The following is a 15936-nucleotide window of genomic DNA, read 5'->3' as shown; positions in this document are numbered from 1 at the left end:
CCAGATGAGAAACTCGAAACATGGTATTACAACAGGAGTGCTGACAACTTACATGGCACTGTAGTTCCAAACCTAGTAGGATTCAGTACTATAAACCTGTTCTTCAAGCTTCTTCGTCCCACTCCCTGGGCCCCAATTAAGACCAGTGTTTTCCTCTGAAAAGGAGGCATTTTGGCTACTTCTTCATAGATCTGGATTTCATGACGATCAAATTCTATATTAAGAAGAATAGAAAAAAAAACAGTTAATATCTAGTCAGTAATGTATGAAAAACAATCAGTTCTACTGTATCTGAACAGACCAAAATGGATATATAAATAATAGTCAAATGACAAAGTCTGATATAAGCTTTCTTGCTTTAAATTCATATAGAAATAGAACATATTTGTGAAAACCGTAAGGTCAGATTACTGCCTTTACTTCCAAGGAGAAATTACTAGGGTGATCAGAATGGGAAAATTGTGATTAACCATCAGTGGGCTGTCACAGAATCACTGAATGGTTGAGCTTGGAAGGGACCCTCTGGAGATCATCTGGTCCAATCCCCTTGCTCAAAAAGGGCCACTAACAGCCACTTATGTCCAGGTGGCTTCTGAGCATCTCCAAGGAGGTTCCACAACCATTCTGTGCCAGCATTCAGCCTGTGCCAGCATTTAAGCACCCACAGCATAAAAAAGTTTCCTGATGTTCAGAGCCCCCTTAGTTTCATTTTGTGCCCATCACCTCTTGTCCTTTTGCTGAGCACCACTGAAAAGAGCCTGGCTCTGTCATCTTTGCACATTCCTTCACGTATTTCTACACCTTGATGAGACCTCTGCCTTTAGCCTTCTCTTCTCCAGCCTAAACACTCCCAGCTCTCTCAGTCTTTCTTCATAGGAAAGATGCTCCATTCTGACATTTTAGTGGCCTTTCACTGAGCTCTCTCCAATAACTCCATCTGTCTCTTGTTCTGGGCAGCCCAGAACTGGACACAGGACTCCAGGTGTGGCCTCACCAGTGCTGAGAAGAGAAGAAGGACCACCTCCTTCAGTTCACTAGCAAGTTATATATTTTTTTCCTCTTTTAACACCAAGTTCTTCTCTGACTTCCACCTACTGAAACACATACTTGGCACTTGGCATATCTACACTGGTCACAATTCCTTTTAAACAACAAGCTTCCCTGACCTATTAAATATATAGCAAGTCCTTCAGCTTTGGACAGAGCAGGCTGTTCAAGTTTAAAAGCATAGAGAACTTAGATACGTATATAAAGTTAAAAGATACCTGCATTTCTTGTAGTAAGATACATCATCTTTTTCTTTTTTTTGCTGCTTATTGTTCCGCAGAAAGGCCCTACAAATAAAAATTGAGACAAAATCCTCATTTTTGCTCAACATTTTCCTGGAAGTATTTACATATCTGATTTCCAGGAACATGTGTAATTTTGCATGTGTAAGTTTACATTAATTGCACTTAAAAAGACTATTTTCAATAAATTATTACCTTCCTTTTTCCAAATTCTTATATTCTAGGGAAGGACATCGCATCTACTTTCATATACATTGCAGAGTGTAGTAAGAATAGAACAAAGAAGAAAAAAAGTTTTCCAAGAAATTTAGAAAAGTCCTAGAAAAATCCTTCAAAAACATTTATTAACTTTCAGTGCATATTATAAATACATCTTGAATAGAAGAGAGTAATTCCTACAGCTTTCCAACCTCACTTAGCTTTTCATTGGCAGGCAGTAAAACTGATTCAGGTATCCATGAAGACTAAGCACATACTTTAGCTTCTGTCCTTCACTCAAAGCCAAAACCATACACATACAGTCATAAACATTCAGCAATATTCCCATACAGCAATTTTCAAGTATCTGAGAAGATAGTAAAAGCAAAACAAACTGAGTCAGAGCAAAACATAACCCTGAAACCTCTTAAATCTCACCTGAGTTGTCCCAGTCCCTTCTAACAAAAGCCTTTCTCTTCTCTTCCAGGAACTGGCTGGGAATGAGCCCTGCACTTCCTCCTTCTTTGACATGACTAGCCTGGAAATTAAAGAATAAAAATAAAAAGAATCAGAGGTAACACGCAGGAGGTAACACATTTTTCTCATGACATCTTGATGACTGACTTTTATCCTGACCAAATTTCTCAGTGGTGAAGGCTCTGAAGTAACTGGTCCCCATTCTGTTAGCCTCCTGTAGCCAGCCATAAACTTTCAGCATAAAAATCCTAAATGGCATTCAATAGCTACAGCTCTCAAGTGACAAAACTCAAGACTTTGTAGTACACAGTACCTTTATTTTGTATTCTTGAGCAACTTCAAATAGGTTCCAGCATAGCTTAATAACTGTCATTTTACAAACTGGGAATGTTATCTACAGATCTCATCAATGCCTTCAAGCTTCTGTGCTATATAACTAGAGATTTAAATCTGAGTAACATCAGTATCCTTGGTAATGAAAGCTTGGCTAAGAATTTCTAAAAAATCATTTAATGGCAGGCCCAATTCTCTGCAAGCTTAATGCACGCAAACACACAGTTATGAGATGTTACACCTCCCCATAACTAGCTGGCCTGCCACTTACTAACAAGACCTGTTTGCTTTTCAAAACGTTGGCTTTTACCTATTAGTGATTCACTGATTTTTCACAGTTCATGAATTCCCAGTAACAGTCTACCATTTATAGAGTGGCCAAGGAAAAACCTAACTTTCTTTCTCAGTGGCATAACCTGCAACAATACTCTTATATTTGTTTAATACATTTCATTTTTGCCACCCATCAAGGGTGTCTATAAGCACACTGGATTTATTTCTCCTGGACACCCACAAGTTACAACCTGAAGAGTTCTGAAAAATTCATTTCCAAGACAGCACATAAGCTAAATGTCAAACTACTCTGAAGTTTGAGTGTTCAACTTCTGAAATCAATTAGCTCGGCAGTAATAAATTTTCTGCAATCCCTCACATGATGAGCTGTTTGTATCTGAAACAGTGCTGAGCACTTCAGTTATGAACATGCATGTGTTCATAAAAATAGCAGTAACAGTAAAAACACAGTGTTACATATCCAACTTATACCATTCCACGTTCAGTACTACTGCAACTGCTTATATTTTCACTTGCAATAATACTAAGAGCTCAAAGCTGGAGTACAATGTAAGTATTTTTCTTCTGTCTACCATTAAGTAGTTTAAAGAGTTTATTATGAAGGAAATTAATGAAATTAGTATTAATTTATTTACCAACCTGCCACCAATTTGGATCTTCCCGGTTTACAATCTGAAGAATTTCTCCTTTAGAAAATTTCAACCCTGCTTCTTTGCACGGGATGAGGTTGTCATTATATGGATTGTAATCAAAATGACATTTCACAAAAACCTGAAACGTGGAAAAAATGTACAGTGCTTAAACATTACAAAATACGTTCTTACTAACTCATCTGTCAAGTTGAAGTAGTGTCTTTACCTGCAATGTAACAAGTTTGACATGATGGAATTTGCATTTTGCAAGTGAGATGCAAGTTATGGAAAAAAAAAACCTGACGAAGAGCACGCCAGCTGAGAGCAGAAATGATCTGCAGTGCAAACCTTAGCTGAGGGAGCTTCCAGACAAAAATAAAAAGCCAGCTGCTCTACTGGACAGTGTATTTGTGTTTTCACTTCTGTATGTGCAACTTAATTAGTCATCTAACTCTGACTTACTTAGAAACACAAACATTTCTCAGAGTGCAAACACTGTCCTCAGGGTTTGTTTGATCCTAAGAATTACGTTTGCTATTAACTCAATGTTTTAAGACAAACAAAATATGCTGAATGTAAGCATAACCCACTATATTCACGGGCATTAAGATCCACTACCTGAAGGAGTCTTACAGGATGTTTCAAATGCTCTCGTTTAGACCAACAAATCACTTCTGCATTGGAGAAACTGACAGTCAACAGCAAACAGATACGGACTAAGCACTACCCAGGTTCCTTCCTAAAGCCAACAAATTCAAGCTCATCTGTTGAATGCAATACGTATATCTGAATTCCATGAAACATTGCCTGGACACGGATCATGTTAAAAAAAAAAACATGCACTTCACTGAAGTTTAGTGTGATCGTGGCTAGGTCAGCAGAGGTGAAAGAAACAGATTTGCACAAATACAAGTGCGTATCAATCTAAGATACTAGTAATTTTTTAAGCAGACATGTCATCTCAGTAGACTGAATAATACCATTTCTAATACGTACTTAAAAGCAAATACAGATATTACCCCTCTTGCTAGCATTTAATACACACACAAAAAATCTCAAAACATGTCTGCTTTTAATCTTACTCACTCAAGTATCAAGTAGATCTTTTGACAGAAGTGTTAGAAAAGAGCTACTGACCTGTTGAGGAATAACTGTGTCTCTGTAGCTGGGGAGAATCTTCAGAGTGACACTGCCACTAATATTTTTCAGCAGTTCCTGCAATTCTTTTGGATTGTTTCCAACCTCGTGGCCATTCACCTCTTTAATAATGTCACCTACATGCAGAAGACCTTGTCGATCTATCATTCCACCATGGAGAATTCGTGCTATTACCAGATCGTTGTTCTCAACTCGAAATGTAACACCCTGAAAGAAGTATTGTAACACCTGGTTTACCACTGTTTGAATTTCAATTGCATTTTACCATCATCTCAAGCAAAAAACATACATCTATGGGACACTGTCTCCACCAGTGAAATCAGACAATAATACAACATAGGAGTTGAGTATAGGTAAGTATCAAATGACGGAGTACTTTCAGGCAAGGTTTTCATTGTTTCTTCTTTGCATGCAGTCCTGTCATTTTGTATGAAGACCAAACAAATGTTGCATTAGTCAGTCACGCTAGCAGGTATATCTGCCTAGTGACTGCATGTTCATTAGGCCACAATTTCCTCAAGAGAGCAGGGTAGAGAACACACAAATCTCCCTGTTCCTACCTCTCAATCATGACCCATTACATTACACAATATAATAAAGCTAAGAATTAAAACTTAATGCAAGAAATTAGGCACATGCAAATGCTTTCACTTACACTTTTATTTGAAGACTTATTCATCTCCAATCACTTACCAGAGGTTCTCCTGCTCTTTTGTGAATTCCAAGAATACGAATAGCATCTACTGGAACGATCTGGTTGTTCACTGAAGAATTATTGACTTCTGGACTAGAAGGAGGGGAATCATAACATTTTGAAGCCACAATATCATGTGCTTCCAAGAGTGACTACAAGGGAACAGAAAAAGCTATTTTTAAAATATTGAAACAATTACTTTTAAGAGAGTTTTGTGCTGAACAACCACTGACACTGCCATTTTAGAATCTGATTTTAAAACTTATTTCACATGGTATACACCAAAAGTCAGTTTTTATATTAGTATGAAACAGAAGCACTCACATGTCCTGCTAACACTACTGGCTTGGCAAATATGTTCTCTTATGTAAATAGAAGTGATTCTTCTTAAGGAAACATAGAAGAAAATATAATTTTTCTTGGAGGTATATGTGAACTGACTGGGAAGAAGATGGAAAAAGGAGTACCTACAACAGAGCTTCACCTAATGAAACACTCTCCAAGCGAATGGTTAAATAAACAAACAAGCAGCTGCAAAAAGATGAACATAACTCAGATACTTGTGTTTAATGTAAAAAAGATTTCCTCCACATTAATTTGGAAGTAAGGGTAAAATAAAGATAACTGCAGGTATGTAAGAATTTCTAGCAATCTGCAGAACGAGTACTTTCTGCTTGCAGAATTCTAACAGCAAATTAATCCAAATCAACAGAACTCACTTTTGGAAAGCAAGAGCTTAGATCTTACAATGTATGGTGTTTTCACCAGTTCACATATGTAAGTACAGATGAAAAGGAGGACATCCAAACAGATACAATCATCTTTGGAAGATTATGAAATTTAGATTTTCTTATAAAAAAGTGCTTTAAGACTTAAAATATTTGCAAGACAATATGTACAGGTAAAGCAAGATAAAACCTGTGAATTGGATGGCAGAGCTTTCTATGTTAAAGAAGGGAAGGGACACACCACAATCACCACATAACGTAGTCCAATAAGAAGTGTCCTGTGATGCACAGTCTCTCTGACACATATAGCAGAAGGAAAACAAGTAAGCAGAAGAGATGGCTGTTAGGCTCATCTTATCGTAAGCAACATAAACAGCTTTGTTTCAAACACTGACCTGATGAGATATGGTCATAAGTTACATTACTGACTGGTGTCAGGTAAGTAGAAAAAGAGAAGTCACAGAGAACAGGACATCACAGGGACCATCAGTGGTGGTGACACACATGCGAGAGGATATCAGCAAACAGTACTAGAACATAGAGCAGGAGGACAGGCCTTTGAATTTAACGATTTTGCTATGAAGCCTGTTCCATTCTTCTGCAAGTAACCTCTAACTTAAAAGCTGTGCAACCATGTTAATGCAGTGCTAAGCTCAGCGTGAAAATCCTCAAAGTGCCATTTGTGAACAGCCATTTTACACTGCCCACTACAAAATGACCCTGCTGATGTTTTAACTTGAGATTAGAGGAGCTACTAATTCTGCTACTAATTTTGCCCCTGCCTTTAAGACAATGAAGGCTTGTGGCTGCTCTGGTATTCTGGACATAAACCAAATCAAATGAAATAGAAAACATAATTATTTATTTAAATCAAGCAGCAGTCAGATGGTAGCAATTTCTAAGTCTTGATTACCCAAGATGCATCCAATCCAAAAACCAGGAGAACAGACCTCCATTTGCCCATGTGTGTAAGCAACATGTTCTATCCTCTTTACATTTCCAAAATGAAACCAGCTAGCATCAGCTATGTCTTTTGACACATTACCACAGTCAGAACAAAGTAGATGGAGCTGTGTGATAATTCTAGTTTTCTCTTTTGGTCACATGCTAGAAAACAACTGCTGCCAAAATTTCTGGCCACAAACCACTCGGTTTCTCATGAAGCTCACACACAAGCATGCTGTACAGCTCACTGCCCTTAACAGTTATCTAATTCATGGATTACAATTGGACCCACAGCCAAGAAACAACTACTAGACAAACAGTGCCATTCTTTTCAAATTAACATGCTCTGTAACACTCTTCAGTTCTTAAAAACTCATCTCATCGCTCACATTCTCATCCTATTTATTCACTCCATTTCATGGACAAGCATGAGTTCTTTCAACTGCTACTTAACCATCTGTCAATCACAAAATCTTCTCCCTGCTATTTCCATGATGGCTGAGTCACAGAAGGATATCAGGCACTGTAAATTGCTGCCCATAATTACAAAATGATTTCTTTGAGACAAGAAATGTATCGGTTTTCAAAACAAAACCAAAAAACAACCCCATATAGTTCATTTACTATATTCCCATAATTAACTCTCACTTCCAAAACACAAGAATAGATAGTCTGGTGAAAAGGAAGCTCAGGGGAGACCTTATGGCTCTCTACAGCTGCCTGAAAGGAGGTTATGGAGGTGGGTGTTGGCCTCTTCTGCCACATAACTAGTGATAGGATTAGAAGGAATGGCCTCAAGTTGTGCCAGGGAAGACTCAGTCTGGATGTCAGGAAAAATTTCTACTCCAAGAGTGGTCAGGCAGGGAACGGACTGCCCAAGCACATGGTGGAGTCATTGTCCCTGGAGGTGTTCAAGAAACAGTTAGATCTTGTGCTAAGGGACATGGTTTCATGGGGAAATATTGGTGGTAAGTAGACAGTTGGACCAGATGATCTTGGAGGTCTTTTCCCATCTCAGTGATTCTATGATTCTATATCAGGTTTAAAGGACTGTTTCCATCCAAATGGGTCACAGCGAATCGTCCTGACCAACACTTAAAAGAAAGTGACCTGGCAAGAGAGGCCAAGTAAGCACTGTTGGATCCCTCTCCAACATCTTAGGTTGATCACAATTACTTTCTTATTTTACTAATATAGTTGAGTGACTGGAGAAACATAGTTAAATTGATTTGATTTTTTTTCCTTCCTGTTGTGTCTGAAAAAGTGGTAACTTCTGCTCCTGCAACTCCAAAGCTCCCCCAAAATCTGACTTTTCCCATTCTGGTGACAGAACATTTATAAAACCACAGGCAAAGTCTGCAAAACAACATGGTCTGAGCAGTCTGTGTCCATAAATGATTCAAATTTTCCTAAGTATATTATAAATAAACAGCATCAGTAACTAGCCAACACTGAGTAACTGTGGAAAGGTTCTCATGGAAACAATAGCAATGGTGCCTGAATAAGGCATTCAGAAGAATTCTCTGCACTTCACAAGAGACACAGCACACTGGAAATGGTACTGTGGCAGACAGTATGGCTCCTTTCTGCAAGATACTGTCAAAAAGTAATCCATAAACTTAGAACATACGCTTCAGTTTTCCGTGGCTGCGTTTATTTGCCAGGTAAAAAAAAAGAAAAACACAGTTCTAAATTCTGTAAGCACAGTAAGATTAAGCATCCAAGGCTTTCTTCAGCGTTGAAGCCAAATTCAAATGTTGTTTTTTCAAACAAAATAAACAATAAATAAATAAATAAATTATAAAGAGAAATCCACAACCAAAAACCTCTCAGCATGATCTATGCAGGTTATGAAGCATTGCCTGACCCGCATGATAACTATTTGCCCAGCTATGTTCCAATAGAACAGGTACATTTCAAACTGGCTCGGGGGAGAGGTTTTAAGGTGAAATATTTATTGCCAACAGAATTTACTGTTATAAGTAGTTTGCATAACTCTGAGAAAGGTGAAAATAACTGAATGAGCTCTTCCATAAACAGCAGAAGTGATTTTTCTGCATGTTTAACCTCTCCAACAGTGCAATGCTTCCAGCTCCTTGCTCTTTCCTCGAGGCAAACTCTCCCAGCACTTCTGCTTTCCAACTACTGTCAACGCTTGCTATAACTTTTTCTATGCAGTGTATGGCTCTTTCGTGCATACTGCCCTGACAGCAAAGCATCGATACTGTGAAACCCATAAGAGCTTAATATTTACCACGCTGACCCCTGAAAAATGAAAAACTAACTACTCTGAAAGTAAGTGCTGACTTTCAGAGAGAGAGATCTACAGCCTCTCCTTTAGCCTTAAAAAGAATACCATATCCACACTGTGGTCTGCAAATCTTCCTAGAAGTTCTGGAGCAGTTGTAACTATGATATCAATTAAACAAAAACAGTTAGGCTTCCAAACTGAATCACATCAGATGTAAGTAGCTAGCTGTTTCTGTCTGCATGCTTATTTCTGCAAATGAGACTAAGTGCCTCATAACAGCACTTGAAAAATGACAAACACAAACTTAAGCTGCTTTAGACTTTTTGTTTTTAAATTGAACTCAGTAATTCTGAACTCCTGAACTCTGACAAAGTGAGTGATAGTTTAGTTCTCAAAAGGCAGCATTTAACTACCTTATCCATTAAGTAGAATTTTCTTTTAGCTTCCCACCTGATTCTTTGCTTACCATCCAGTTTTTGTAGCAAATGAGGCAGGGAGCCCTAAAAATAGCTTATTTCTCTTACATACCCATGACTCACCCAATGGAACAGTGTAAGAAGGAAGATGCAATCTTCTTCAAAGCACGCAATAACTACGACATGCACTTTTAAAATGAGTTTCCAAAAAAGAATCAAACAGTATAACTGTAAGTCTGACAATGATACAAAACAAATTAGAAGTTTCTAAACAGAAACACAACAACAAAAACGGAATGACTGAAATATTTTTGCATTGTAATTACCAATTCCTCCAAACTCATCCCCTCCTTTTTCAGTCCCAATTTTTGCTAGAAGATCAAAGACTGATTTTAAGGATCACTCACTAGTAAATTCCTAAATCAAAGCCTTTGATCCCTTAGTAATGATGCACAAATAAGAGCACAAGGGATGCCAACAAACTGCTCTTTGGAACAGCACTCACAACAGTTACAACAATGAAAGTTGAGGTATGAAAGTGTTCCCTAGATCCAACAGGCCACGGCACAGTTTGTCAGCCTTTCCAGTGCCTATCCATGTTAAGCAGTAACGCACACCACTATGTTTGTATAGAGTACAACTGGAAATTTAGAACACAAAAACCAACCAAACATGATTTAACATATAGAACAAAAAATGTTTATATGGCTTATGCCTGTCTACAAAAAGATGTGTTTATGCTGTGGCAAAAGGTTTGCTATTTTTTTTTTTTATGAGATCTACTGCAAAGTACCAAAACAAATTGAAGCCGGCCTACAAAGTCCAGAATCCAGTGAGGATTAACAAATCCTGATCTTTAAGGGCCAGTATGGAAACTGGTAATAGAGTAGCAGAAACAGGGAAACAAGAATATGTCAAAATTTCATTTATGTTTAGTAGAACATTACATTAAGTGAGAAGGATGTGAAGTTGCAACTTAAGCTCAAGGTAGATCACATGGCATAAGAGAATCAAGTTCATCCACTCTGCAAACTGTACATCTGACATGAGTATGAATGCAAAAAGCTGAACTCAAATGCAGAATGCATCAGGAACTGAGACCACCTGGAAAAGCTAGGAATAAAGCAACGGAGTAACCTCTAGTACACATGAAGACTTACAACAGAGACAACACCATGAATGAAGATGTACTTGAAGCATTAAAGACTAAAATGATGTTCATTCTTAACTTCACATGACTACTTGCTTACCCTGCATTCAGAGTAAAATCCTACATTAAAGTTGGCTATAGTTCAGTTTTTGTTTCATTATTATACTAAGATCCATATGTGCACAGCAATGTTGTCGGTTGTATAAAGTGAAAAGGAGTAAGAAGGAGGTACCTGAAAATGAGGTTCCTTGAGTATTCCAACCAATTCTGCAATGTTTTCATCTTTATTTATTAAGGGACTGATGTCCTCAAGAATTTCATTCACCAGCTCCAGGTTGTTGTCACTGACAGCCTCAAGTTTAGAATCTTCTAGTCTCTCGTGAGCCTGTAAGATAAAATAACCATATGCGACTATAACGTAATTAAGTTTCAAGCAAATAGTACTTCTAAATTTTAAACTTCTTAATTTCTTGCTGTGTCCTTCAGTGAGAAAACAGGAACAACTACATATAGTCTAATCTGTACATTTTGTCTTTGTAACTGCTGAAGGATGTTGTGTCCTTAACAATGTGACATGACAAACCTCATAAGCAGCACCTGTCAGATATGCTTGCATGTCCATATTTCCTATGGCCTCTGTATTACATTCATCAAACAGCCCTCTCTGAACAGTATCATGCCTCAGACTCTTTCTGCGTCAGAACCCAGGACAAGCAGACTTTCTAGAAGAACAGAACGGGAACTATGCAATTGGCTTGGAAAAATATAGTCTGCATTTGAGAGAAGTTTACCTGAGGTTCCTCCTAGTCAAATATATTTGAATGGCAAATTCGAAAAGAAAGTCTGCTGATTTAAAGGGAATTCTGAAAAATAATCAGGAGAAAAGGGAAAAGGAGGCTAACTATGCTGGGCTGCATTAGTAAGAGTGCTGCCAGCAGACCTAAGAGGTGATCCTTCCCTTCTACTCAGTGTTGGCAATGCCACAACTGGAGACCCATGTCCAATTCTGGGCTGCCCAGAAGCACAGAGAGATGGAGTTATTGGAGAGAGCTCAGTGAAAGGCCACTAAAATGTCAGAATGGAGCATCTCTCCTCTGAAGAAAGACAAAGAGCTGGGAATGTTCAGGCTGGAGAAGAGAAGTCTGAAGAGGGATGGCCTTGTCCATGTGTACAAATACCTGAAAGTACAAAAAAATGGAATCAGGCTCTTTCCATTGGTGCTCACTGATAGGGTAAGAGGCATTGGGTGCAAACTGAAACAGACTGTGGATGTTCTGTCTGAACATTAGAAAGTACTTTTATGTAATGTGGGTGACAAATCACTGGCACAGGCTGTCCAGAATAGCTGCAGTCTCCCTCCTCTGAGGTCTTCAAAAGACATCTGGACATAATCCTGGACAAGCAGCTGTAGATGGTCTTGCTTGAGCAGGGGGGGCATGGACCAGACAACCTCCAGAGGCCCCTTCCAACCTCAACTGTTCTGTCATTCTGTGACTACTTTTCATCTCTTTCTAGAGCTACTGCTGCAGACATAATCCTTTCCTAAACACTGCAGATACGTAAATGCATTGTGATGTAGGAACTTCCAGCTGCAAGAAAGACACCTCATAAACACAAATGCTTTACTTTTTATTACAGAAATCTCTGTATCACAGAGATGGGGAAGAAGAGGAGGACTGAAAATAGCTAAGATTCTCAACACATTCTGAATTAAGAGTTATTTACAACACTGTAACAACAGGAAGAACGAACAATTCCTGTGGCAGGTAAAAACACAAAAAATAACATAAATTTAAGAGTCCTCCATATATACATCCCACAAACCTAATCTGACGGTACTTTCTTATTAGTTCTTTAAAACAGATGATAAAATAAAATGTTGTTAAATCCAGAAAACTTTGTTCCCCGAAATCATCACAATACCTCCAGGAAACAATATCCTTCTTCTAGAACTTCCCTTCTTTTACAGCAAATAGAAACCTAGATCTATCAGTTTCTAACCATGCTCCAGTTGCAAAAGTATTATAAGATTAGAGAATTTGAGTTACTTCCTTTCCCACTTTTTTTTTTTCTTTAAAAATACCATATAATGTGAATGTAATAATTTGTATATTATATAATGTTGAGTTTTAATAGCTGACTAATTGGAGGTAACAGGCTTTAAACTAAATATGGGTAGTTTTAGATCAGATGTTAGGAATAATTCTTAACTCAGGGCGTGGTGAAGCACTGGCACAGGCTGCCTAGAGAAGCAGGCAGAAGAAGCCCCATCCTTGGAGGTGCTCAAGGCCAGGCTGGAGGGGTCTCTGGACAACCTGGTCTAGTGGAAGGTGTCTCTGCCACAGCAGGGGGGCTGGAACTAGTTGGTCTTTGGAAGTTCCTTCTAACCCACACCATCCTATGACTCTGCGATTCTAATAAAGGAAAAGGCTTTTTACATTTCTGGTCGGTCTGAAATGAATGTGTATGAATGAATGCATAAACAATCTGACAATCTCAGTTATTTGAGAATTCACGATCCTGATAAAACTAGTTCTTCTAATAGAAAAACAAAGTTGATATATATTTTTAGAGGCAAATGTATTGGTACAAACTCCATGCTTATACTTCATGAAGTGCGTTATCGTTTTGACCTTGTCCTCATTTAGATCTGCTGTCTGGGATGAAAGTTTGGGGTTTAATGCAGAAGGAATTACAAAAAAAAAATATTGAGTGTGGTAATGCCATATGGACTCAGTTAAAACCTTTCAGCATACTTGAGAAAGCAAGTTTATAGTTAAGATCATGTCTGTTTCCATTACAAGCACTTTTTTTTTTTAAACATCTGCTGGTAAAATTCCTGCTAGTTAAATGTTACATTATAACTGGACAGCTACAAATTCTTGGGAATTACTGGAAAACTACAAATTCTTTGGAGTGAATGTTTTCTTCATGATAAATATTATAGATGAAGTATGTAACAGATTCTACAGCTGGAAACAACTCTAATCAACAAAGTGCTTTAACTGAACTCCAGTAAATTTAGCACACAAATTTTCCCCTCTGCAGTTCTCTCACCAACAGACGAGACACTTCCACTGTTTCTATTTTTACTCCTATGCAACTTCTTCAACTTGTAATCAGTGTTTCTGAACAGCGCGATGGCATGCTCTTCTTGCCCTGTCTAACTTGACTTTTGTTCGTCCTGCCCCTGCTTGAGTGATAAACACCATGGACGGTTGTCATGGCTGCATTTGATTTCAGCAGATAACCACCAGTGGCAATCATGATGGGTGAAACCAGTTACGAAGGCTGCATCCGGCTGAGAACAGATTGATAGGAAATAAAACACAATAGCCAAGGGCTAATTTGAGCTATCTGCCCACCTAACAACTGTGCTAGGCTATGTTTGACTCAAGACAAATCTGAAAGAAACTAACATCTGTAGTCAGTATGTAAATGTGAGTGAATCAGTCATCTTACTCCATACATAATGAGCAGCCCAGGAGCCTGTTGAGCTCTCCTGCATGGCAGCTGGCTGCATGAAAAGATGTGCCCTCAAGTAGGGACACTACTTGAGGGTACCGCTGCTGCAGAGACCCCTCACACTTCAACATCGAGAGATTCCTTGCTGCTACAAACCCTCAGTAGGAGAATAATAGTCTGCTAAGCTTTGTAAGCTTGCTAAGATTATATCGTAGATTGATTGTGCACACATAAACCGCTCACCAAGTCTGGGGCTAGGAGTGAATTCAGCCACACCTGGATTCCTTACCTCTGCAGTGCAAGGAGTTTAGAAAACTAGGAGATCCACTCTGAACCCTGTGAGTCAATGGAAGGGTATCTTGGATGAGTGTGGTTAATCTTCTATGAAGTAAATAATCAAGCGTAACTTGAAATCTCAAACCCTGTTAAATCCCTGTTTTATTTAAATCACTATTTTATATCAATACACGTATTGCTGCTTCTCTCTTCTGAGCTGTGTCCTATTTGTAACTAACAGTTAAACAAAAGTGAATTCTTACACAAACTCTTATGTTTTCCTTTCCAGATTTTTATAGAGCAAAATCTGTACACAATGATCCTTTAGCTTTACAGAGTATTTCCTGGCTGCCCACAGGGCATCGCTTCAGATGTTTATTCACATTAAAGAGACAGCTATGTTTCAGTTAACCACTTTTTCTCATGTAAGGAACTTATTCATACAAAGAATAAGAAAGAATGCAAGTGTTGTATGATACTGACTGCATTTTCTTATAAAATAAGCTACATTTTAACTTTAGGGTCTAAAGGATTTTTGTCAACATCACTTTAGATACTTATAAATGAATACTACCATCTATGAATAAAGTAGTCGCATAATGTAAGACCACAACTAAGGCTAGCCCGTGTCTGACTGCTGCCAATCAAAGGCCCAACTATTACTCTGAGATCTAGGAAAGGGCTTGGAGGACATATGTCATTGAGTTGATCAGAAAGCCATTCCGAGCCAAAAAGATGACTTGTTTATGCCATGGGGGAAAGAAGATTATTGCTCTCACTTTTCATCTTTGGAAAAAATGCTAGGAGGGATATAGGTTTTGCACACAACATGGGTCACAAGACTATTAAAACCAAACACCTCTGATTTCAAGTATTTTGACATTATCTTCGTAAATAATTTTAACGCATTACTACCAGAGTCTCTGAATTTTACTCCTTCCTCTAGATCTCCCACGTATCAATAAATCGTTGTACACAGAAATTATACCAAATATGCTCTGTTTTCAAGAACACCTTTAAGCCTTCTGACAAGACATACCATATACCAAAGCCACAGCTGACACCTCAATCCATACTCAGTGTTCACGTAACAGTACCAGTTACAAGATTCTCAGATTCTACTCAGAGCAGGAAGTTGAAATACCTTAGCAAGCGATCTTACAATAGGGTTCTCCATGATTCCTTTGAGAAAAATCAGGTCTATTTCTTCAGCGCCTGTCGACGTTGGCAGATCAGTAAGGTTATCCAGTACCTGCTGCATGGCTGCTGACAAGAGAAAAAAATGACAAAAAAAACCTAAGTATTGAGCAAAATAGGCTTGGATAAATAGCAAAAACTCAAGAAAACACCACAGTATTAGAATTAGAGATTTTAAACAGCTAACTACTGAGTGCAAGCAGTCAGAATGGATGAACTAATATTCTTTTATTTGAAATAAGTTATCTATCCAAATCCTTAGCATCACAATCAACCTGAAGGAATGTTCTGGGCCTGGATTAAACATTAACTATTACTTAAAGACTGAGAAAAATCTCATGTATAAACTAGATATGCAAAATATCCAAATACAATGAAAGCAACTAACTCGTGATTGTTTTGTTTCATCTCTCCTTCACAGAAAGTTTTCAGC

General features: G+C 38.2%; 1 protein-coding gene across 14 annotated transcripts in view; it reads right to left on the bottom strand.

Moving 5' to 3' along the window:
• Positions 1 to 15936, bottom strand: part of MPP6 (membrane palmitoylated protein 6) — a 57546-nt gene that overhangs the window by 11997 nt on the left and 29613 nt on the right. For 6 of the 14 annotated variants that reach the window (XM_046937925.1, XM_046937926.1, XM_046937923.1 and 3 more), the window contains 8 exons: positions 15451 to 15572; positions 10798 to 10950; positions 5075 to 5227; positions 4361 to 4588; positions 3231 to 3362; positions 1926 to 2025; positions 1266 to 1334; positions 53 to 214 (listed from right to left, as the gene is read on the bottom strand). In XM_046937925.1, coding sequence (XP_046793881.1) covers positions 53 to 214; positions 1266 to 1334; positions 1926 to 2025; positions 3231 to 3362; positions 4361 to 4588; positions 5075 to 5227; positions 10798 to 10950; positions 15451 to 15567 — 1114 coding nt within the window. In that variant the 5' untranslated portion in view covers positions 15568 to 15572. The remainder of the gene's footprint in view (positions 1 to 52; positions 215 to 1265; positions 1335 to 1925; positions 2026 to 3230; positions 3363 to 4360; positions 4589 to 5074; positions 5228 to 10797; positions 10951 to 15450; positions 15573 to 15936) is intronic. The other 8 variants (XM_046937927.1, XM_046937924.1, XM_046937922.1 and 5 more) reach the window with 3 other exon arrangements.

The sequence above is a fragment of the Gallus gallus genome, chromosome 2 (genome assembly GCF_016699485.2).
Source record: "Gallus gallus isolate bGalGal1 chromosome 2, bGalGal1.mat.broiler.GRCg7b, whole genome shotgun sequence".
NCBI classification, from domain to species: Eukaryota; Metazoa; Chordata; class Aves; order Galliformes; family Phasianidae; genus Gallus; species Gallus gallus.
This window is presented reverse-complemented; position numbering and strand designations above follow the sequence as displayed.